This window comes from Camelus dromedarius, chromosome 3 (assembly GCF_036321535.1).
Source record: "Camelus dromedarius isolate mCamDro1 chromosome 3, mCamDro1.pat, whole genome shotgun sequence".
Lineage (NCBI taxonomy): Eukaryota > Metazoa > Chordata > Mammalia > Artiodactyla > Camelidae > Camelus > Camelus dromedarius.
The window spans coordinates 93,277,980-93,301,274 of NC_087438.1; the positions used below are offsets into that span (position 1 = coordinate 93,277,980).

The following is a 23,295-nucleotide window of genomic DNA, read 5'->3' on the forward strand; positions in this document are numbered from 1 at the left end:
CAGATAACTCTCTTCACTATTCCTAGGAGGAAAAAGAAATGCATTCGGTACTTACCCGGAGAAGGCCGCTGCCCCAGCCCCGTTCCTTCCGATGACAGTGCTCTAGGCTGCCCCGGGTCCCCAGCCCCCCAGGACTCGCCCTCATACCTCCTGCTGCCCCACTTTCCCACAGAACTGCTTGCTAGCCCTGCGGAGCCAGCACCTACATCACCAGGTCTCTCGGCCACTCTCAGCCTCCCAGCACCTTGGGCCCCCTCAGGCCCCTCACAGCGACCTACAGAGCACAGAGGTACAGCAACAGGAGCCTCAGAGACAGGCAGCCTAGCGTGCACAGGACACACAGCCTCCTCCAGGGGTCCGCCCTCTGAGAGGAGACGGCAGAGCCCCAAAGCCCGTGTAAACCGGCCAGGGGCCCTGTTAGTTCCCTCTCAGGGTCCAGGCCCTGGAGATTTCAGAGGCTGCACAACTTCTGCCTAAAACTGGGGCCATCAATTCAAACTGCTCCAAATGGTGGGAATCAGATCTGTGTTGTGCTATCTGATATGCCTATGGCGGCCTGCATCTATTCTTCTCACATCTGTCTTGCTAGCCAGATGCCCCTGCTTCCCTTGCTTTTCTGCTATAGGTCGTAGGTGGGCTGGACTGAGCCCAACTGCTTTCCCCACCCTGCCCCCCCCAACCCCACCACTGCCAAGCCCTCCCCATACCAGATACTTCATGGACCAAGAATGAGCTGGTTTATCAAACATGTGAGCATGGTCACAACCACAAAGCTCAAGACAACAGAAGCCATTTACAGAAAACCAGCTGCTATCTCTATGATGGACCAGAGGAAACCTCTTGCCACATTCTCAGGAGCTTGCAAGAAGAGAAGCAAATGGAATTGGTTAGCTTTAGGCCTGTCACCCTAGGCAACAAGAATAACCTGACACTACCTTATCAGGCAAGTATGGGTAGTGGGGGTATGCAGATCTAGTTCAAATTACTTGGAAATGTTTCCTGAGAAACTCAATCACTTAAGACTCCCTGATACCAAAGGCCTCAGTCATTACTGGCTGCAATCAAAGGTTCAAGTAAGTCATGGCTCAAAATCCAGTGTGCATCCCTCCCCCTTTTGAGAGCCTTTTTCACAGCTCCAATTCCAGCTTATCCATGTCAGTCTAGGCAGCTCTCAGTTCTAAGACAGGGCAAACCAAACCTCAAGACAGCCAGTGCCTGTCTTCCAGCATGAAACTAGGCCAGCTTCAGTTTCCCTATGGGGCTGCAGGAAGGAGGACCATTACAACCAAAGCAAGGCACCCAGAAAACCTCTCGTGGTGGACAGTGGGTTTTCACCACAGCCTACTTTAACCCACTTCTGAGCCAAGCTTCAATTGAGCCTTAAAAAAATTTTTTTTTAATTTAATTTAAGTTGTATTTTTTTTTTTGCCTCCTCTTCACTGTACATAGCCTGAATCCAAAGAAAAAGGGCTGTTCCTGTACCCACACACTCCCCCTCAACAAAAGCCTTTAGTTCTTACTTTACCCACTGGCTTCTCAGAATCCAAAGATCTATATTCTAGTGTAGCGTTGCAAGAACTCTTGAGGAAAAAATGACCATCGTGGTATTCAAACTATTTTTGTATTGGTAATGCATATCATAGAAAAACTTTTCTGACTTGAGAATAAAGATAATTTTTACTGGGTTTCTTTTTTAAAGCTTGACCCTGAGGAATAAGCTATTTCAGTAACAGTATGTATGACATTTTTCTTTTCCCTACAGCCACAAAACTTGGCGCTTATTCTCTATTATGGTAAACATGTTCTCAGGACTTTGAACCTACACAAGCCAGGGATTACTCTTGCCATCTCCCCTTAGATAAGTCCTGCCACAACTGAGAGAGTGGGGCTCACACTAGGTATAAGCTCCCATTCCAATCTCTGCTCTTAACCCTTCAATCCTCTGACCTCACATCTGACTGCAGGCGCAGGCCAGCCTGCCACCATTGCTCTTATGAGAATGCGCTGGAAACTGCCACCCACAGCCCCTAAAAAAGTCCAGCCAGAAACATGCACATCACCACTGGGCTTCATTTTCCTCTGAGGGCAGAGAGAAAAGACCGAACACTCCACAAGTACATACCCTATTTAGAGGAAAACAAGGACAAAGAGGACTCTTACTACTTTGTATCATCCATCATAAAATCCAAAAGGGGTATTTTAATAGTACCCTTACCTCCCAAGACTACTAAAGTGCTTGAAGTATTTCCTGAAGTATTCATATTTTTATACAAAACCTCTCAAGTTTGAAAAAACCTATTTAACACAGTAACTTCCATCATGTTAAAGTATATTGTTAATTTCTTGAGAACCATCATGAATGTAAAAGGTGTCTGTCATAAAGCCACCGCAATAGGTCAGTCAACCATTAGAATACTGGGCAAGAAGTGTATCCCAACAGCCAACCACTGGGCCACCATCATGCATTGTAATTTCTACTTCATTGAGTTATATTTTTTGGATTTTATGTTTTAAAATATTTATAAATAAAGTCATCTTCCAGAGAAGTGTCTATTTAAAGTAGGCCACTGGAAGCTGTAATCCCAGACTTGCTTTTTTTCTGGAAGGGTGCTAAAGGAGACCAGCCATTCTCTCGGCATCTGTCCCATTTAAAGAATTCCGCTCTGGCTACTGGCCTAGTTGTTTCAAAAAACTACATTTTAACCAAGGCTTATGCAAGACTGAGTTGCTCCATCTGATCTGGTGTCTTATTTAGAGCACACTGGGTACATGAACAATGTATTCTTTGTTTATGTGAGGGTAAAGAGAGGGGTTTTGGCCACTTTGTTAAACTCAAACCAGCCTTAAAAAAAATTTTTTTTCTTTTAAACTGACTTCAAAGAAGAAACTCAAATCTTCCTAGATCAGACCAGCACATTCCTGTGGGATCACGGGGTGATCTGAGAGTGTAGCCCCAAATTCAACTTCTAATACCACAGCAGTCCCACCCAGGGAAGAACCAGCTCTGTCTTCTGAGATATCGTAGCACAAGTTACCCCAGCCTCCCTTACACATTCCTGTACAACTGGCAGACTTGCTTGAAGTATAGAACTTGACCCCTCTCCTGCTGCAGCTGCTACTTCTGCCCATCCTGGGCTCAGGGGACATGGTAAGGGCTCAGCCCAACAAGCTAGCAGGGCCTTCTCAAGTCTCCCAATTGGAGAGTGTTTCCTCCTTTTACAGGAGGCCCTGTGGCTAGACTCTCTTCTAACTGTATAACTACATTTTGAAAGGCCCAGCTCTATTCAGTGTACAATAAAAGCCTGGCTAGGAAGGCCACATGTGCGGCGAAGCAGAATGGTTCTTTACATTGTTCCAAAGAAAGGGAATCAGCTCCCGCATGCACTTCTAGAAACACAACAAGGCACAGAAGGGGCAAGGGTAACACAGACTGACCAGGCCTATATCTCAAAGTATAGGATTTGAGACTGAAACTAATTCATTATACTAAAGAAGCTGAAATGGCTTTTGTGAGGTTAGAAAGGCTGCTTTAGGATGACTGTTTCTCAAGTCTCTAGAATTTTAAGAGTTCACCAAGGGTCCTTGAAACAGAGCTGGCCACCCAAGCAGAACTTGGTTCCTAGGTTGTGTCAGCTTGACCAGTCCCAACTATTCTAGTCACCTTCTGTTTCAGATCTTAAATCACCATGGGCCTCTTTTTAAACTCAGGCTCCTGAATTCTCTACTGATCTACCTGTCCACGATGGGCAGTGGGGGTTTGAGAGGAGCCATAGCTAAATGTACTCCAACAGCAGAGAGTTTTAAAACAGAGAAAAACAGATGGGAATGTACTCATAGTCAGGTCCCTAAAATAAAAGTCCAGCTTAGGTCAGGAAAGATTTTGAAGTTGTTAAGAACAGTATGGGATTAGACAAAGAGTTAACTGGAAAGGGCAAATTCTGTCCTAGGGGTACGGACTATCCAGTCCCTAGCAGTCTTCAAGAGTTAGGTCACTAGCAACACAAGGTAAGGGTTATTTCAGCAGCTATGCATTATAAGGGAGATACTTACTAGTTTAGGTTCACATTTAAGTTCACCAGGGTCTCTGGACCAGGTCTTCCCTTTACAGGTGTTCTCACATTCCTTTATCTGAATCTTGTTCCTGCAGGCATGTGCAGTCATGAGTAGGGGCAGTGGGGTGGGGGGTACTACGGAGGAGCAGGAATTAGGTTCCAGTCTCTCTCTCTCTCTCTCTCACACACACACACACACACACACACACACACACACAAACAGCCACTCTGGAAACTCTTGAATATAGTTTTCTGAGTTTTCTTGTATTCCTACCCCTCCTGTAAGCCCCCTAGGGCAAAAATATCTGCAAAGCATTTGAAGGTAAGTTAGAGGTTGTGAAATGACACACTGGCACACAAAGGACAAATATTAATTTGCACCATAAACAGATGGGAAGTACTGAAGGTGAGAGCACGTTTATGGAATAGGCTTGTCCTCAGAGTGAAAGACAGTGGCACAAAGCAGGTTAAATGCTCAGTAAATAACTTCCTGAAAATTTCAAGTTGAGCAGTCTCAGAAGGTCACGAGAACTAGAGACACGGAAGCAGATATTGTTGTGAGCAACTATATTCCTCCCACAAAATGCCTCTCACTCTCAGTATTGGCACACACGCCAGATTAGCTAACAATGCAAAATACTGCAAGGCAGCAAGTATTTTATCCATGAATTAACAATTATCGCTCAATTATCGCTCAAACGGAAGTCCCACATTGGAAACCCTTCAAAGAGTCCTTTCACCAACACCTTTATGCCACCAACGATGCTCAGATCCACTGACAGCTCAACAGGAAGGATTGCATTCAGTCTACCTTGCTTAGGTATCCATATGGCTCAATCCTGGGCCAAGGGACATGTTCTAAACGTCTTAACATCATTCTTCATCTTAATATACACATCCAGTTCTTACTCTCCCTGCCTCTTTGGAGGTAGTGATTTTTACCAACAGTAAATAAGAAAAAGGCATCAAGATTCTAAGTGTAAAACCCCCAATATTCAGAATACTTTTGTCCAGTACTATTAAAAAAATGTTTTAGTTCAAAGATTCAAGGAGGGAGGGTATAGCTCAGTAGTAGAGTGTGTGCTTAGTATGCACGAGGTCCTGGGTTCAATCCCCGATAACTCCGTTTTAATAATAATAATAATAATAATAATAATAACAACAACAACAACAAAAACGATTCAAGAACTGTACTGCCTGACATGAGTCTAATGAATACTCTTCCTAGAGCATTACCAAAATTCTTTCACCAATCTAACCCTAAATTCTCTTTCCAGACTACATCCTCTAGCAGGCCTACCGACACCCAACCTCTGCTGCTAGTTCCAGCCTGAACACTGCTTTCTCGTTTACCCTGGCATCCCTCTACCCCAACCAAATCCAACTTGACTTTTGAAATCAAGTTAGTTTCTCAGCCTTGTAGCCCTCATTTGCTCATTTATCTTGTTCTGTCCCAGAACATTTTTATTGAAGTTATTCATTTATTTATGCTTTGCCTCCTTAGTTATGCCAAAAGCTCCCAAGAGGGCAACTATATCTTATACTTCCCACAAAGCCAGGAGCTATACTTCAGGGATTCAACCATTTCATGTGCTTACCCTTTACTTCCAATCTTCTCCCTTATTCTCTTCTAGTTTTCATACAAATCCAGGTAGTTGAAGATTATCATATTTTTAAAGCGCAAACAACTTGTAGGGAGAACACTTACTTGGTACCTTCCCACTTGGGTAAGATGTACACTGAGCTTTAGAAAAAGAAAAATCACAAAGGTCTTCAAATGGAACTGGTGATGAGCAAAAGTTAAATAAGTCTTGAAAGCTGAGATTCTGACGGAACATGTATAAGGTAAAGGGCGTTCAGATTAAGAGGTCTGCTGCTTTCTCAGTTTTCTCTCTCACCTTGTGGAAGCCACTTCCTTTCCCTGTTCAAACTGCCCTACTAAGAGCCTAGGCAACCTGTCTAATTTTTTAATTTATCTTGGATCAGAAAACAGATTACAGGATTCGCCAATTTTTAAGTAAACTGAAAGATCATGTGATTTGGAGTATCTGCCTGCCCTGATTCATGTGCCCATCGTGACTCACTGCTACTCTCCTTCTACTGCTAGCATTACCATGACATATGTTACAGGGCTGCAGTCCTAGTTACATACAGATTTGCTCAATTAATTCCAGCAGCCGGTGTGTTCAAGCAGTTGTAGAATAAACAAATCACAGCTATAATGCCACTAAGGGATCTGTAACTTAAAGGAATGCCTCTGAAAATCTTTGGGAAAATGCAATACCTACTTTGTATTTTAAAGGCAGATTTATGAAGGGGAGCTAATAAAATGTAACAGCACTTCAAAAGAGGTAACTTGCTTCTACAATGTAAGAATTATTAGAGTTTGTCTGAGGGGACATACCCCTAGACCATGACAACATGAAGGAGAAAGTAACAAGGTAACATTCAGAAAGGGTTTGGTTTACTTTTGATATCAAGTGACCCAGAAAATCAATGAAAAACTGAGAAGCCAAAGGACTGTCACAGAGGAGTCTTCATCACCAACAGCACCACATGACAGATGGCTACTATTTCCGACTTACCCAAGACCAGATAAGCACTAAGAGGCAGAGGCAGGATTCCAGCCTCACAATATGGCTTCATGCTACAGTATGAACTTAGAATAACTGGGAAGTAAGAGGCTAGACAGGAGTGAGTGTATCTCTAAAGACAGGTTTGGCTACTACGGATAAAAACTTGTAAAAAAAATTAAAAAAAAAAAGGTAAAGTCTAGGGCCAAAGTCTACAGAAAGTCAGGAAAGGAACAAAATTTAAACTACTATATTGTCTGTCCATTCAATACTACATATTCAGAAAGACTCCAGTATCCTTTAAATATGTTAGTTAGTCCTATAATTCTAACAATTCTTGGGTGTCATAGGATTGAGAGAGAGTTAACAGTAATAGGCTCCTGCTTCCCTGAAGCTGATACTTTCATTTTAAATTAAATAGAGCACATGCTAGTAATCCTGGACTTTCAGTAAAGATTTGTTTGTTATGATATTGCTAGGGATACACTTAGTTAGGGTAGTTAAGCTCTTTGCAAGAGTTGACTAGTATAGCAAGAAACAGCAGAAATGAGAGACCCTAGCTAGAACTGAACTCTGCTACCTTCCCCACTAAAACCAGGACAAGTGGAAAAGCAAGCTTACTTCTTGAGTAAAGGGAATCAGGGACCCAAAAGTAGCCTAAGGGGTTGGAAATCCTTTTCTGTAAAGGGCCAGAGAGTAAATACTTTAGGCTTTTTGGTCTAATACAGTCTCTCTGTGTGTATATTTTTTTTTAACAATCCTTTAAAAATGTAAAAACCATTTTTAACTCACAGACTGCAAAAACAGGTTGTGGGCTGGATTTTACCCATACACAGGGTATAGTATGCTTTCTCTGGTTCAAACAAATGGTGATTCATGTGAGACAGCATATGGGATTTTATTAAAAAGGTAAATTTGGGACAATGGGTGAAATGAAAGCAAACTAACTGTCAAGTAATAATCTAAGCAAGAACAGCGCACAATAAACATGAAGATAGCACATTAAGACTACATGTGAATACAGGTGATTCTAACTGGGAAAGGAAGAAAAGAGGAGCCCGAGGAGGAAAGAAAAAAAAAATTAACATTTCGTGAGCTATCTCAAGCCATCAAGAAAACTTCATTCTACTGTAGGGAAGAGGCAGAAACCACAGCAGTGCAGTTTGGTGTGCCTGAGTACACCAGTTATGAAATGAAGCAGTGGTTCCAGTGAACCATTATCAATGACAGTTAGAAGAGACAGAGTCTCTCAGAACCTTATTATTAAGTCAGCAGCCTCTAGTGAGCTAGGCTGTGAATTGCCTGCAAGACTTTTCCAGCTAACCAACCATATATAAATTTAACTCTTTTAAGTAAAGAGACACATTTAAGTACACAAAAACAAACCATTTACTACCTACTATGTAACTTACTTTTTATTGAAAGTATCTTGCATTCATGACGGATGCTTTCTGCATTTTGCCACACATTTTAATGTTAAAAGTTAAATTACTTTTTACATGCAAGTAGTGTGAACAGTTTTCCCCACGTAGGATCACTGATTATAAAAAGATGACACACCACATAGGTTAAGTGTCTTTCTTAATTGAAAAGCTAACAAACTGTCTAGTTATATTTCCCCTAAATCACAAACTGAGTAGTAACTGAGTCTCTAGCCAACATATTCAAAGCTGAGAAGATTAAAAATGCAAAAACGAGTCCTCAGATCCAATTAAGGAAGCCTTGCTACATACAGGCTAATCAGTATTAGTGGTACTTCTTGACTCCAGGAAGCTGGAAGACATCCTAATAACCCCACTCAGAACATTTACCTCAAGTAGCATTTTTCCAGTTTCCAACATACGAATAATGATAATAAGTTGTTAATTCTATTTCAGAAAACTTTTTGCAAGTTGTTTTATTTACAATGCCAACTTTTAAGTCACTAAAGTTAACTGGACAATAAACTAGGCAGAAATCGCTTTACAAAAAGAGGGAAAGCCCAAAATGCCACTTTCTATAGAGAACCCACAGTTCAATTTTATTCAGAGCAAAGAAAAAACACTTTTGATCATACTAGAAGAAATTCAGCCATACATTTGGAATCTGTACTCAAACTACACATGCAATGAGGACAATATTCTGCTGAAACAATTGATTTGCTGCTGCATTTGTCTACTGTTTTTCTACTATTAACAATTATAAACAGAGCAGTGCAACTAGTATTTGGAACAATCCTTACAGTGTTACAGCATCAGGCACAAAATTTCACTTCTCCTCACACCACTGGTTCTCTTTGCGTACCTAGAAGAGACAGATATAAGGAAGTGCCTTAAATTAAATAGTCTTTCCTAACACTACCACCTGATGATTCATCAATAGCCTGCGAAGTGGATCAGAAACAGACAGATGGAAACCAGAAAAATCAGATTAGGAATACACTTCCAGGTCACCATTCTTTGCTTCCCCAGGTTTTATTGTGCCCTGCTGACATTATCAAAAAAGTCAAAGGCAATGAGCAATTACAGCTTTGGTCACCAGAACTGACCTGCATCAACAAAATCATTCTCCTCTAGTCATTCATTTCTCCCCCATTCACTAAGCTGCTCTGAAGTAAACTGACATACAGTCATTCATAGGGCCTCCATTTGTGAAGTCAAATATTTATGGCTTACATTTAAGGTCCAGGTGCCACAACTAGTAACTGCTAAGGAATAAATATCAAACAGCATCTCTGGCTGAAAACTAATCGTTCTTATGTTTATAAAAGAGCAATATCATCTAAGCGTTTAGACTAAGAGACAAAGTAGAATATTTTTAGCCCACAGAAGGTACCTATTATCCCTCAAGTAAGGTCATGATTCCTTGATATAGATAACTCTTTTCCTAGCATGTTATTATTTAGTCTCTCTTAAACAGCATTTGATCAAGAACAAGCTGTGAGCACCTACCTGGGCTTCCTCTTCTTCAGTAAAATCATTTTTGATATTGAAGGTCTTCCGTATCTCCTCAGGAGTTTTCCCCTTGATCATATTGGCAACAGTCTTGCATGTAACATCAAGCAAACCTTTGATGTCTAAGTAGTTTGCAGCCTGTAAAGTAATTGTTATTTTCATTAAAGTATACTTGATGTTTTAAATTAAACCCAAAGTTAGTGAATAACAATCCATACCTACTTAAGCTTGAAATGTTAATTTTAAGAAATTAGAGAATAAATAACAAGACAAACTCTTCTGTGCAAGATTTTTCTATGTCCCTTTCTTTGTTATACTTCTATAATCCTGAGTCCTTGTGTTGCCTTAAACAAATCACACTACTTCAAATGTTAAAGAATGGCCACTACTGACAGTTTTGTGTGCGTATGCGCACACAAAAGCACAAGTCAAATCCGGACAAAAATATTTACTCCCTTTCTTTGTGTTTAATTTCATCTTTCCTTAGTTTCTTAAGGTAAAAGCTTAGATCACTAATTTGAGATTTTTCTTCTTTTTCAATATAGGTGTTTAGTGCTATCAATTTCCCTCTAAATGCTACTTTAGCTGCATCTCACAGATTTTCATGTCATGCTTCAATTCCGTTCAGTTTAAAATACTAATTTTTCTTTCAATTTCTTCAACTCATGGATTACTGAGAAATGTGTTATTTAGTTTTCAAATATTTACAGATTTTCCAGACAGCTTTCTGTTCCTGATTTCTAATTTAATTCCATTGTGATCAGAAAACAAACACATTTTGTGTGACTTGAATCCTTTCAAATTTGAGACTTGCTTTATGGCCCAGAACATGTCTATCTTGGGAGTATACACTTGAAAATAGTACGTATCCTGCTTCATTAGATACAACGTTCTTAAAATGTCTGTCAGGACAAGCTGGTTGTTATTCAAGTCTTCTACATTCTCACTGATTCTGTCTACTTGTTTTACCAATTATTTAGAAACAGGTGCTAAAATCTCTAACTATGATTGTAGATCTACCTATTTACCCTTCAGACTTCTATTGGCTTTTGCTTCACTTTTTCAAAGTTCTGCTTTTAGGTAGATTGACATTTAGGATTCTTACGTACTCTGTTAATAACAAACTGAACCCTTTATCATTACACAATGACCCTCCTTAGTCCTGGTAATATTGTTTTGAAATCTACTTTAATGTAGTCATTACAGTTTTCTTATGATTATTATCTTTTTCCACCCTTTAAACCTAATTGTCTTAATATTTAAAGTGAGTTTTTTGCAGACTGAATAGCTAAGTCTTGTTTTTTTATCCAACATGATAATCTCTAACCTCTAATTGTGGTATTTAGACCATTTACTTTTATTGTGGTTACTGATATACAGATTTAAATATAGCACTGCAATTGACTTTAGAGAGCATTAATATTCAGTATCAGTGAATTTAACAAATTTAACTCTTACTGAAAAAGTGATAAAGGCTCTGGACTAGAAATATCAAATAATACGCATTTAAAAACATACCAGAATAAGTTCAAAAAGCGTTCCTTGGTCAACTTTCAGGAATTCTTGGTCCCAAACAGGGATATCATCTGTTCGCTTTTCTTTGTTCTCATCATCCTCAGGAGGAGGAGGATCATCCTTGTGGTGGGTGCACCACTGAATAACCTACAACAACAAAAGTTCATTCTTCTGTGGCATTTTCTCACAAGGTACTCATTCTACTGTGGGGGCAAGGTTTTTCCTACACTGGGCTAAGAACTAGCTATAAGTCAATTTGAATAACAGTTAGTAGCCAAGCCTGAAAAGCACAACCCTAGAGGGTAGAAGATCTTAGTAACAGTGAACCATGCAGATTACTATACTTGACCATATTAAAAGCACCTATGCAAAAAACATAAATGAAGTCGGATACTACTTTAGACTGCACCCCCCACCCCAAAATAAAAAAAAATTGAAATGTTGATACTAAGCATTGGCAATAGTGTGAGGGCAACATGAACTCTTCTCCTGTAGAGTGTAAATTGGTATAATCCTTTTGAAAAGTAATCTAGGAATACCTAGTGAAGCTGAGTATGGGCATACGTTATTACCAAGCACTTCTAAACACCCTTGACATGTACTATTTGCTTTAAGAACAAAGCAGGAAAAGCCCAATGTTCTCTTAGTAGGGGAATGAACATATTATAGTTAAAACTTTCTGGAAGTTGATTAGCTAGACTGTGTACCATCATAAAGACAATGTACATGGAAACTGTTCAGTTGGAGAACCTAGGTGGTAGGAAAATGGGTGTTTGCTGTATAATTTAACTTCTCTGTATAATTAAACCTTTTCATATTATAATGTTAGGGGAATGAATATGTTAAGAGAAAATGAGAGAGCTGAGAAATTTACTACCAGGATACAAAAAAAAAGGAAAGAACTATTTCTAGAAAGAGAAGCCAAGCATAAAGGGCTTTAATTAAATTAACAGCTTTTTAAGAAGTTCCAGTAATTTAAGAAAGTAATTAGTAACATACTGGCATTAAAGAACTCTTAAAAAGATAGGTAAGAAATTAATGTTGATGGAGTTTCTGGTCAGATGAGAGACAAGGAAGGGAAATTTTATTGCATATTTTAGTTTTTGGATTATATTATTAGTAAATATATTTAAGTTTAAATAATTGTAATTGATAATGCAAATAGGTTGGAAAAAAATTATTCTAAGTGGCCCTATATCAGCCAGCCCATTAACTCTGACCTTTTCTATTACTTCCTTGCCTGTTCATTATGTTCAAGCCACCACACTAGCTTCCTGGCCTTTCCTCAAAAGACGGGGTATACTCTTATCTTAGGGTCACTGCACTTGTTTCCACTGCCCAGAAATTTACTTCCCCCACATATTCATGTCTTTGTTCAAAGATCAGCTTCTCACAGTAAGGCATTTCCTGAACATCTTTATTTTAAAAATAGCCAACTCCCCACCTACCAATCCTCTTATATTCCACAGCTTTTCCAGCTGACATATTTTTTATGTTGTGCATTTGCCCCTTCATCTTTACAATTTAAACTCAAGGACAGAGATTTTTGTCTCTTTAGTGCACTGCTATACCTCCAGCACCTAAAACATGCCTGGCATCTGAATGAATGCAAGCAAAAGTCCTTTCAGAAACATTTTATATTAGCATAATGTTGAATGTTGATTTGCAAGACAATGCTCAGAAGTCAGAAAGGATATCTAACTAGATAAAATACAAAGCTTCTAAACCATAAAATACTATAAATTGACATATGATAAGCAAACTAGTAGAACCTCCATATAAAGAACTCCTATAAACAGCCTAGACTACAAAACAAATGAACCTCTAAAACATGCCAAGTAGAATAAGCCAGACACAAAAGGATAAATATTCTACAATTCCATTTTATAAGGTACCCAGTATAGTCAAAGTTCATAAAGATAAAAAAAACAGAATAGTGGTTACAAGGGGCTAGAGGAGGTCCTACTGGGGAATTCTTATTTAGTTGGTAGTTTCAGTTTGGGATGATGAAAAGGTTCTCTAGATTGTTAGTGGTGATGATTTACACAACCATGTAAATGTACTTAACGCCACTGAATTGTACACTTAAAAAACTTAAAATAAAAAAAGTTAATATGATAAATTTTATGTTATGTTTATTTCACTACCTTTTTTTTAAAAGTCTGTTTGAAAGATGGGCAAAGGAAGACGGACAATAAAGAAAACATAAATGGCCAATCACAAATATAAAAAACATTCAGGCTTAGAGAATCACTTCACACCCAGTCTAAGGATATTAAAAAGATTGGTAATAGCCAATTGTGGTAAGAATATGGAAAAATATGCAGTGCAGCTGCATCTCATGTTAGGGTCAAGAGGATGCATAAGATGAAATTGTGTATGGTTAATGACCTCTGAAAATCCCTCAGCAATGAGCCAACTGTTACTGACTACTGCCACCTCTAAGCCTAGTCAGCTTTCCCCCTCAAGTGTGGAAACTGGTTGCTCTTTCTGCAGATAAGCATTCAATTAAACAGGTGGCTCTGTTAAGGAGTCATATCCTCTGAAACACTAAAATCCTACTGAATGTAGAGAGCTGTTTATGCTTAGAAACAGAGTAAGGTGATCAACTGAAAAAACAAACAAAACATATTTCTTGTTCTCAAACTCCTTCTGAGGCATACCCATTCAGTGGACAAACAATACAAAAATTTCTCCTTTTTGCTAAGCACATACTGTAATACAATAAACAATAATTTAAATGTGTTAATGAAAAAGACTAGACAATTTAAATATTTAAATATTCACATGGCCAGGTTAAACAAACCACAACAAATATCTACAGTCGTAATTGTAGTATGTAGTTTTTTTATAGGAAGCTATCTTATAGAAAGATCACCAGGATATTGCTAAATGAAGAAAGGAATGCATATGTATACATGTAGTTTGCTACCTTACCTTTTTTAATATTGCTGCATTAACATTAGGTAGAGGAACTGGATCATCATCTCCTTCATCATCCATTCCCAAATCTAAGAAAACCAGAAGACAGTTGCCATCATTTCCTAAAGCCATTGTAACATTGGCTATGTTTCAGACAAGTAACTTGCAAGACATGTTGTCTGAAAGACTATAAAAAGTGCTTTATTAAGAAAAGTTGTCTTAAAAAGCATTTAAAATTGGTGGTTCCTAACAACAGCTCCATGAACTACCCAAAACTATATAAAGTTGTGTGAGTACACAAATACAGAAATATTGTATGAAGAGAGTTCTTAATTAGGAGGAAAAGTGATTTAATAACTGAACAGTCATCTGGGAAAAAATTAAAGCCAGAACCTTATCCTTACTCTATACCAAACTCTCTAGATGGACCCCACTTAGAAAAATAAAACAACGTAAAGTATTGCAAAAGTAACAGCATCTCAGTCTATTAAAATCTGAAGCCCAAAGATGTACATATACACACACAACAGATCATGCAGCCACTGACAAAAACAAGGCAGGCAGCTCCATACATACTGGTATGATTTCAGGATTAAAAGTTTTTAAAAGCCAGATATAAAAAGATAAATGTTATCTGACTAAAAATGGGAACATACTTATATATTTATAATTAAAATACCTCCAAAAGGATATATAAGGAACTGTTAACAATATTATGCCTATGAAAGTTAATGAGAACATGGGTTGAGGGACTTACACCCTTTAGTGTTTATTTGTCATGTACATATTACCTATAATCTTGAACCTATTATGTTTCTCCGGCAAAAAGGCCTAACTTTTAGATTATCAAAGTGGCTGGTGAGCTCCAAAGAAAAAACTTAAAACCCGTATATTACTTAAAGATTCTAAATAAGAGCATTTTTGAAACTAAATGTCCTTCAGTTTCTACACAACTGAAAAAGAGCTGCCAAAGAAAGTTACACAACAGAAGTAACAAGGTTAGAGGTCAAAAGTTACTATAGCACTATATTGGTTGTAGCAGAGTATCAGTTATGCTGACATGGTCAGTACTGAGTCAAACATTTGAGTCCCTAATAAATATCAGGTGCTGTCCTAGGCGGTGAAGAATCAACAATGAACACAGGAGGATGGGAGGAACTGTTGCAATTTTAGATACAGGGTGCTTTACAGAGAAAATGACAACTAAAGGAGAGAACACCTAAGCAGAGGAAATGGCAAAGGCAAAGGCCTTCTGATGGGAGTGTCTGGAAAGTTCTAAAGATTATAAGGAATCTAGTGTTACAAGAGCAGAGTTAGCCAGGGTGAAAGGAGGAGATGAAATCAATAAAAGGAGGCCTAATAGGACCTTGTGCAATTTGGCTACTGTATTAAAGCAGCAGGAAAAGAGGGAAAACAATTATGGCACTAGCAACTATTCAGGCAAGTACAAGTGGCTTGTAAACGGTTTATAGCTATGGAAAAAGAAATAGTATGAATTTTGAAAGTAAAGGCAATAGGATTTGCCAACAGAAAGAAAGGAGAATGTGAGAGGAGTCAGGGAAGGCCAAGGTTTATGACACGAGGAACTAGATGGATGGAGCTGCCCCTGGAGTTGCCATTAATATGGAGAAGGTTGTCAGAGATCTCATTTTGGAGGGCAGAGAATTGAGAATTAACAAGCCTAAGTTTCATAAGTTTGAGATATCTATTAAATATCTAATGGTAGATGAAGCAGTTAAAAAAATGCAAGTCTAAAAATGAAAAGACAATTGTAGGTAAGTTTGAGAACTGATGTATAAATGATTTATAACACTATGAGACTACATGAGGTGACCAAGGGAAATGAAGGAGCATATAGTAAAGAGTAAGCAAACCTCAGGGAAATGAAGGCTTTAAAGACGGGAAGAGAGAAGGCTGTGTGTTAGGTAAGTAACAAGCATCCTGGAAGCCAAATGTGAAGGGACTGATCAACTGTCAAAGACTATCAATCAGTCTAGATGAGAAATAAAACAAATGATCCACTTGACACACGAAGATCAATTTAACAACTAGTTCCAGCGGAGTGGTAAAGATGAGAGTAGATTAAAAAAGTATCTTATTTTCCTGTAGTGGTGGATTCACTCATCTACCCTTCCCTTCCTCCCACCAATGCCTTTTCCTGATCAGTCTAGAGTAAAACTATAAAATGACAGTATTTCATCTGGATCAAGTCACTTATGCTTTATCTGATCTAGTATGAAATATTTTTAATCAGAGGGGAGAGAAGTTACATTATGTAAAAATTTGTGCTTGGGAAATGAACATATTAGAAGAAATATAATACAGAAGACCAGCTAATTTAGATCTAAATGTTACTAGGAAGAAGGCTTAAGTCACATTAAAAATAAGTGCCTTACAGTTGTAAAGGATCACATCTCTAGCACTTAAACTAAGGATTTGCAATGTTTTTTGCTTTTAGACTGAATGCACAAGTTTCAACAGTCATTCCTTCAAGCCATTTAGTTTCTAGGACTTTCCAAAAACACCTGTATCCTGATACCATACCCTGAACCTGTACAAATCAGTCAATCCTTATGAACACACATGCCAAGATTTTCATTTCTGATTATCCTGTGATTAGGTTTCAACAAACTCCAATCCTCAAAGGCTAGAACTCTATATAAACCAGTGTACTTAAGATAAAGCCATTCACCCCTGGTGCCCAAATGCTATATAAGCAAAGAGTCATTTAACTGTTGCTGTCTATCAGTGATTCAGTGATCAAAGTTGGTGTGGAAAACCTTCAAGAAGCCCTATGTTCTTACATTGGCAAATGCTTCTTTGAAGCAGCACAGGACAGATTAGTGTGCCAGGCACCAACTAAGATGAAATAAATAACACTTTCATTGCCAAAGCAAGTATTCAGGCAGCAGTTTTGGTATCAGTTTCTACATCTTCTAGATAAAGCCTTACTCACCTGCCTTTAGGGACCCCTGGATTGCTTTCACACTTTTATTAGTGACCATACCATAGTTCTTCATTCAACAGGTACTTGATGAACAGTGACTGTGGGATGTACCAAGGGGTTTACAACTTAATAGCAGCAATCTATGTATGTAAGTTACGAGGGTACAGGATTATAAGTGCCACATGACTGCTGTCAATTACCAAAAAAAAACCCAAAACTTAACATTGAGCTTTTATTTTCTATTAGAAAACAGAAGACAAACCCACTGCAATTGAGCTTCTGCCTCTACCACACCTATCATCTGCTGTTAGAAGTCCTCTAACTTACTATCTCTGAAATCCTAAGTGACCAGTCTGCAGTATATAATTCTGATAATCACTCTGGTCACTTCAAAATGCCTCCCTTAGCTTTCACAAACCCCACCTTACTGATTCTCCACCTCTGACTTCTACTCTTAACACCCCACCCTACCCCAATGTAGCCACTTGCCAACCTCACTTACTCCCATAACCCACCATACAAATAAAGTCTATCTCCAGCAGTCTACAATTCAGGGACCAAGATCCACATACTCAACTGACTAGTAGCTTATTACAAAGATCTTTTGAAGGCATCTCATAAATATGTAACATGTCCAAGTCCAAAGTCATTTTCTTTCCATTTCTCCCAAATCTGTTCTTCAGCTCTACCAAGTACAGTATCACAATCACAACCCCAACTAAAAACCTATTTTACCTTAAAAAAAAAAAAATCCTGTCTACTTTACTAGATTTGAAATATCACCTCACTAGTTTGATACACTACATTCTCTCCACAAACCTAAAGAATAACATCAGCCAAGATGTTTCCACAGCACTATTTCACACACAACTTTATTAATACACTAATTATATCATGTGACAGTTTGCCTTGTTTAATGTCTGCCTCCCTTCCTGGTTTATACATCCTTCAAGGGCAAAACCCATTTCTCACCTACTTTCTTTTCACCAGCACATAACCCTTCACTGAAATATCTATAATATATAGAGAAACAAAAACTTTTGATATTTGAGTACAGTCAGCCCTCCATATCCACAGGTTCCACACCCATGGATTCAAACAGCCACAGATACAAAGTACTAAAAAATAAAATTAAAACATTCCAGAAAGTTTCAAAAAGCAAAACTTGAATTTGCCACACACAGGCAACTATTTACAGAGCACTTATGGTGTTATCAGGTATAAGTAACCTAGAGACAATTTAAAGTATAAGGAAAGATATATGTAGGTTATATTCAAATACTATACCATTTTATATAAGGGATTTGAGTATCCACAGATTTTGGTATCCGCAGGGGGCCATGGAACCAATCCCCTGCAGACACAGGGAGGTGACTGCACTGAAGAACATTCTTATTACTACTAAGGTTTTTTCCACCAATTTTAGAAACTCCATATACTATTAACGTCTAGCAGCCCACTGACAATATTAAGAGATCCACATTAACTAATAAGTTTCAAAACCCATTTTCTTGCCTTCTTTGATGTACTGCATATATGCTTTGTAGCAGTTTTAAAGGAATGACAGAACAGATGAGAGAAAACTCGGTATAAAAAAAAAAAGAAAAAGACATCTCCTCAGTTTACAATCTACTCAGCTTACTCTCTCTGTTGAAACAAGGTGCTCTATTTAGCTACCATATATAAGGTATCTCTTTTCCAAAGGCTCTAGTTTTTGTCATTAGAAATTGTGAACCCAAATCTACATGAAAGAGAAACAGGCCATTGTGTAAGGCTTGGAAACCATTTCAGTATTAGCTTATGGTATTACCTATTTAATAAGGGGAAAAAACTCATTAATTCAGACAATGTAGGGGGAAAAAAGTCACCTGTACCAGAAAAATGCAGTTACTATTTTAAAGAAAAGAAACGTAAACTATATCCCTTTATACTCTTGAGCATTTTATGACAGATTATTACTTGTATAGACTCAATGTTCACAGATTATCTCAAGATACACAGTTCCTTCCCTTTCCCCTGACCAAGGTTTTCTAATAAACTTACCTTCCAACATGGTCTTGATAGTCACAGATTGTTTGGCAATTTCAACATCAACTTCGAATATCTCTCCATCAGAACTCTGCAACTTAATTGAAGGCATCTAAAAAAAAAAAGGTATCACACTGAATTTTCAATTTAAGAGACATTACTTCTAGATGACATTTCATCAACTACACGCTGTTAGAAGCCCTCTAACTTATTAACTATAAAGGACCTGCAGTGTATAACCCTAGAAAACATTCCAAGTGATTATTCACAGGTCACCATACAAGCGTTTCTATAAAATTTTTTTCAAAATATAACTCCTAAGACCAGAAGCTTTTAAGCCCTGCCCCACTGAACTCATTACCGATATAATTTTAGAGTTAACACTTTATATTTTTGATGTCAAATTTATCTAAAGTAGACTTATTTATTCTTTGCCTGCCTTTCTGCTTTCATGAATACTGACTGCTCCTATTTGAATAGTTAACTGCCACAATTAACCTCACCTCCAAACCTGAGGGAGGTCAGACCAAAATAAACAAAGCTACTAAATAAGACAGTAATTTCCCCATAATGAGACTTCCCAATGAAAAATGAACTCAGATCCAAAGAGAAGATCAAGATATATTTATGTTCAGATTAATGCAAAATCATATACAAGAGAATAAAATACTTAAGGATAAGCAGATGTTGATCTAACTCCCTAAACCAAGTAACAAATTTCAGTCCTTTTTATCTTTCATTACTGACTGTCCAGGTGTCCAAGTCTGAGGTCATCTGCCCAAAACTTAATAGTAAAAACCTATTACTTACTCCAAAAATGTATTTATTAACTCAGATTAATTATGAGTCATTAGGAAAAAGACATCGCTTACATAAAAGTTAATTAAGCAATTAACTTCAAAGGACTGGAATTCCGGAAAAAAACAAAACAAAAACAACAACAAAAAAACCTCTTTAAAATTAAAGTTTTAAGCCAGCAATTTTTTTTTACCATCTTCAGGTTCTTGGGGGAACAAGCACAAGGGGGAAGGGCAGCAATACCTGACTGTAAAAATTCAAGACCTCTTTACATTTCAAGTATAGATTTTAAACGCCCATATTTCTGAGATGTTCATAATCCTGTGATGTCACTATAACCTAAATGTATAGAATTTGGCATTTGAAACATTGACTGCGCCTATTTTAGGTTCCAAGACTTAAAGACCCATTAAATCAGTAAAAATAGTCATTCAGTTCTTCCCAGACAACTGTCTTCAACCCTCAAAACAGACAAGCTGATAGGGCAAGGAAGCAAAAAGGTAACTGTTTTAAAACCAGCCACTGAAATATCCAGCTTTTACTCATCCATGGTTGGAGAGAATTTCACTTTTCAATTCACTCAATGTCTACTTCTCCATGTTGCTCAGTGCTTGCCAATAATGCTGGACAAAGAGCAGAGGACCTTCCCTGTGACAAGGCTGTAACATAAGGTATACTCCCAAAGAAGTATTTTAATGTGAGCCCAATTATTAACCATAAAACATTCTATGTTCTTTTTATGGTCCACAGTACTGGAATAAACATTACAGAATCACAAGTCTGGCAATGCAGGTGATAAAATTACTTTTAAGCAAGACAAACATTTGGTATTTCAACTAAGTCTTGATAAACAGCAAGATCTGCTTAGTCATAGTCAAATTTGTGTATTAAGTTACTCTTATGGGGGTTGAGATCTTACTAAATAAATAGCAGGGAAGTAATCACTTAATCTGTAATTCGATGCACTTTGTAGTGCTAAACTTGATATTCTAATTTTTTTTAGTGTTAAATAGATGGGATTCAGTGCAAAGTTTTCAGATATTAATGGATGGTATTTTGATTTAACATGCTTTCAAGACCATTCCTTCAATTCCTTAAACTCCTGTACATGGAAATTAAATCACCCTCCATGGCTGGCATGAGGTGGGTTCTATCATCATAATTTAAAAAACCTGTTTAAAATAACCAGAAATTGACACCTCTTTTTAGAGGGCAGAGTTAAGTCTACACTGCTCCATTACACAGAAACATTCTACTGTGACGCTCTGATGAAAAAATTAATAACCCAAAACCCAAGCCTTAAGTCTCCATTAAAAAGTGAACCAAAACAGGTGAACGTCCTACCCCTTCAAAGCCAGGCACCTCGAGTTAAGTTTTAGTGTCCCCGAAACTCACACCACTATGGCGATGGCATCTGCTATTACAACAGTTGTTTCAGCAATCGCAGGCTACGGCAAAAAAAAAAAAAAAAAGGAAACAAATATTCCGAAGAAGCAGACGGCTCTCTGCAAGATTTGGCCCCAGCACAGTTAAGCAGGAATGGGGACTAGTGACGCCAGATACAAGGGCGAAAAAGGATGGACGCCAAGAGTCCAGCGCTCCCGGATTATCACTGCCACGCTCCTTCCGGACACCAAAACAACAAACATGGACACATGCCCACGCTCACGCCGCCCCAGGGAACTCTATTAAAAGCCCCACCACCATCCACGTCTCGGGTTCCCGGGGCGGGCAGGCTTGACGCCAAGGGAGGCCCCCAGCCGCAGCGTGGGCCTTCAGATGAGCTCCGCGACGGCTGACTGTCGTCCAGTGCACAGAAGGCCCAATCCTGGGACCGGCTCGCTCGCACCTTCTCCCACCCGCCTGACCGGGTGCCCACGGGGCGACGTGAAGACGCGCGGCTGGAGGAGGCCTCGCCGAGTCGAGGGGCGGGGTGGGAAAAAGGGGCCCGCCCGCCCGCACCTCCCGGAGAATGGGGTCGGCAACGGGTTCCACCGGGCCTGACGGACGGCGGGGCCCAAGTGCCTCTGGCCTCGAGCAGGGCCAAAGTCGCAGCGGTGCGGTCAAGAGCTCCAGTCAGCGGCGCCACCGCCCCTCCCAGCTCGGTCGGTGGCTACTCACGGTGTTAGGTCTCAAAGACACGGCAGGCCGGAGGCTGACGAGAGGAGGGTGGCGTCAGGAAACAGAAAAAGAGAAAGGCAGAGAACAAGGCCACTTCAGCGGCGCGGCGCGGCGTCTAGCTTTATAGGCGCGGGCGCAGGCGCCGAGGACCCCGGGGCCCGTGGCGTCACAGAGCCGCCGGGGCTGGCCGCCGAGATCGCCTGATTGCAGGCTGGGCGGGCCGGGCGAAAAGCGGCCTGGCGGGGCGGGGCGCAGCAGCTCTGGACTCTCACCCCCACCCTCGAAAGCGCAGCTCGCCCTCCTCTAAGCGGGAACCGAGGACTGGCTGGGGTACTCCACGGCCTGCGAGGATCCCTCAGGCGGGGGCCGTCCTAGCCGAATTAAAGACCCCAGTCCCAAAGAGCCTAGAAGCCGCTGGAGAGTTTGGTTATGTGTGTGCAGGGCCAAGGGGCTGTCTGCGTCTCCCCTTTCATGACGAGGAAACTGGGGCTCAGAGAAAGAATGGGAGCTGGCCTTTTCAGTCAGCGCTGTGAGATTCCGCTCAGAGCCTCAGTGTCCTCCCCTGAACCTAACAGTTGTTAGCTCAACTCCCATCAGTAACTCATGGGGTGAAATACCGGTACCCTTTTCTCTTTTATTTGGAAGCGAATGGGTTCAGAACGGTTCAGTGGCAGAGCAAGGATTTTTCGGTACTCTTAACCCTCATTTCCCATCACTGATTTCTGAAGAGGCCTCCAGTCCAAAATAACCATTGTTGCAGGGAAACCCCAGGTGTAGAGAGGAGGCCTCTAACTGCCAGTGAATATCCGTTCATTCAGCAAAAGTGTATTAAGCCCATATGAATGCCCGAGTAGGGCGGCGTGGGGAACAAGGGGTGGTAGTAGTACACAGTGCTGGGGATTCAGCGTGGAACCAGGCATCCAGAGTCTAGCCTGCCCAGAACTTCTGTATGGGATGCTCCCTGAATGCTGTGTGATAGGGTCCCTAGGATGAAGCCAACTTCTAAGAGTAAAGGGTTAGTTTGAAAATTCCCAGCCCCACCTTCCCCAGTCAGGGACTTTGACCTGCTCTACCTTGCTCTGCTTAGGGAATATTGCCACCCCTCCCTAGGAGACTAAGGCGCCAGGCTCACCTAACCAACGGGCACGTGATGGTATTCCTGACGCCAAAGAGACAAAAGGCACTTCCACACAGGGCCCCCTAAGGAAATCAGAGGCCTACAGCTCTTCTGGGATTGGACTGGGCAGGGAGGCCAGGCAGCTCCTTGGGTTACCAGGTCTTTGTCTGCAAGCTGTGGTATCCAGTGTCTGCCAGGTGCCACAGCTGATGACAGGAAGATGAAAGGACCTACAGTTCTCATACTTTTTCTCCACAACGGTGCCCTGCCCTCTAGCTCAAGCTTCAAG

At 39.8% G+C, this 23,295-nt stretch overlaps 2 protein-coding genes across 12 annotated transcripts in view; one reads left to right on the top strand and one right to left on the bottom strand.

Moving 5' to 3' along the window:
- Positions 1 to 9,696, top strand: part of TCF7 (transcription factor 7) — a 39,501-nt gene extending 29,805 nt beyond the window's left edge. For 4 of the 10 annotated variants that reach the window (XM_064484229.1, XM_064484251.1, XM_064484211.1 and 1 more), the window contains 2 exons: positions 27 to 47; positions 173 to 9,696. In XM_064484229.1, coding sequence (XP_064340299.1) covers positions 27 to 47; positions 173 to 477 — 326 coding nt within the window. In that variant the 3' untranslated portion in view covers positions 478 to 9,696. Of the gene's footprint in view, positions 1 to 3 lie in introns of all 10 variants that reach the window. The other 6 variants (XM_064484276.1, XM_064484272.1, XM_064484275.1 and 3 more) reach the window with 3 other exon arrangements.
- On the bottom strand, positions 8,023 to 22,046 carry SKP1 (S-phase kinase associated protein 1). 2 transcript variants are annotated; one of them, XM_031449016.2, is made up of 7 exons: positions 21,890 to 22,026; positions 21,113 to 21,216; positions 18,986 to 19,082; positions 14,011 to 14,084; positions 11,077 to 11,220; positions 9,556 to 9,696; positions 8,023 to 8,908 (listed from the first exon to the last, which is right to left on the bottom strand). In XM_031449016.2, exons 3-7 carry the CDS (start codon positions 19,080 to 19,082, stop codon positions 8,873 to 8,875), a joined length of 492 nt encoding a protein of 163 aa, XP_031304876.1. In that variant the 5' UTR covers positions 21,113 to 21,216; positions 21,890 to 22,026; the 3' UTR covers positions 8,023 to 8,872. The 2 variants fall into 2 exon arrangements, with proteins under 2 accessions (XP_031304876.1, XP_010979811.1); XM_010981509.3 differs by lacking the exon at positions 21,113 to 21,216 and having other exon boundaries at positions 21,890 to 22,046.
- Between the last annotated feature and the right edge of the window lie 1,249 nt (positions 22,047 to 23,295).

Coding starts and splice junctions, on each gene's coding strand:
- SKP1 (XM_010981509.3), bottom strand. CDS start 19,082: ATGCCTTCAATTAAGTTGCAGAGTTCTGATGGAGAGATATTCGAAGTT. Junction 14,085..18,985: donor TATCAAGACCATGTTGGAAG/GTAAGTTTATTA, acceptor TGGTTTTCTTAG/ATTTGGGAATGGATGATGAA. Junction 8,909..9,555: donor CTGAAGAAGAGGAAGCCCAG/GTAGGTGCTCAC, acceptor TGTCTCTTCTAG/GTACGCAAAGAGAACCAGTG.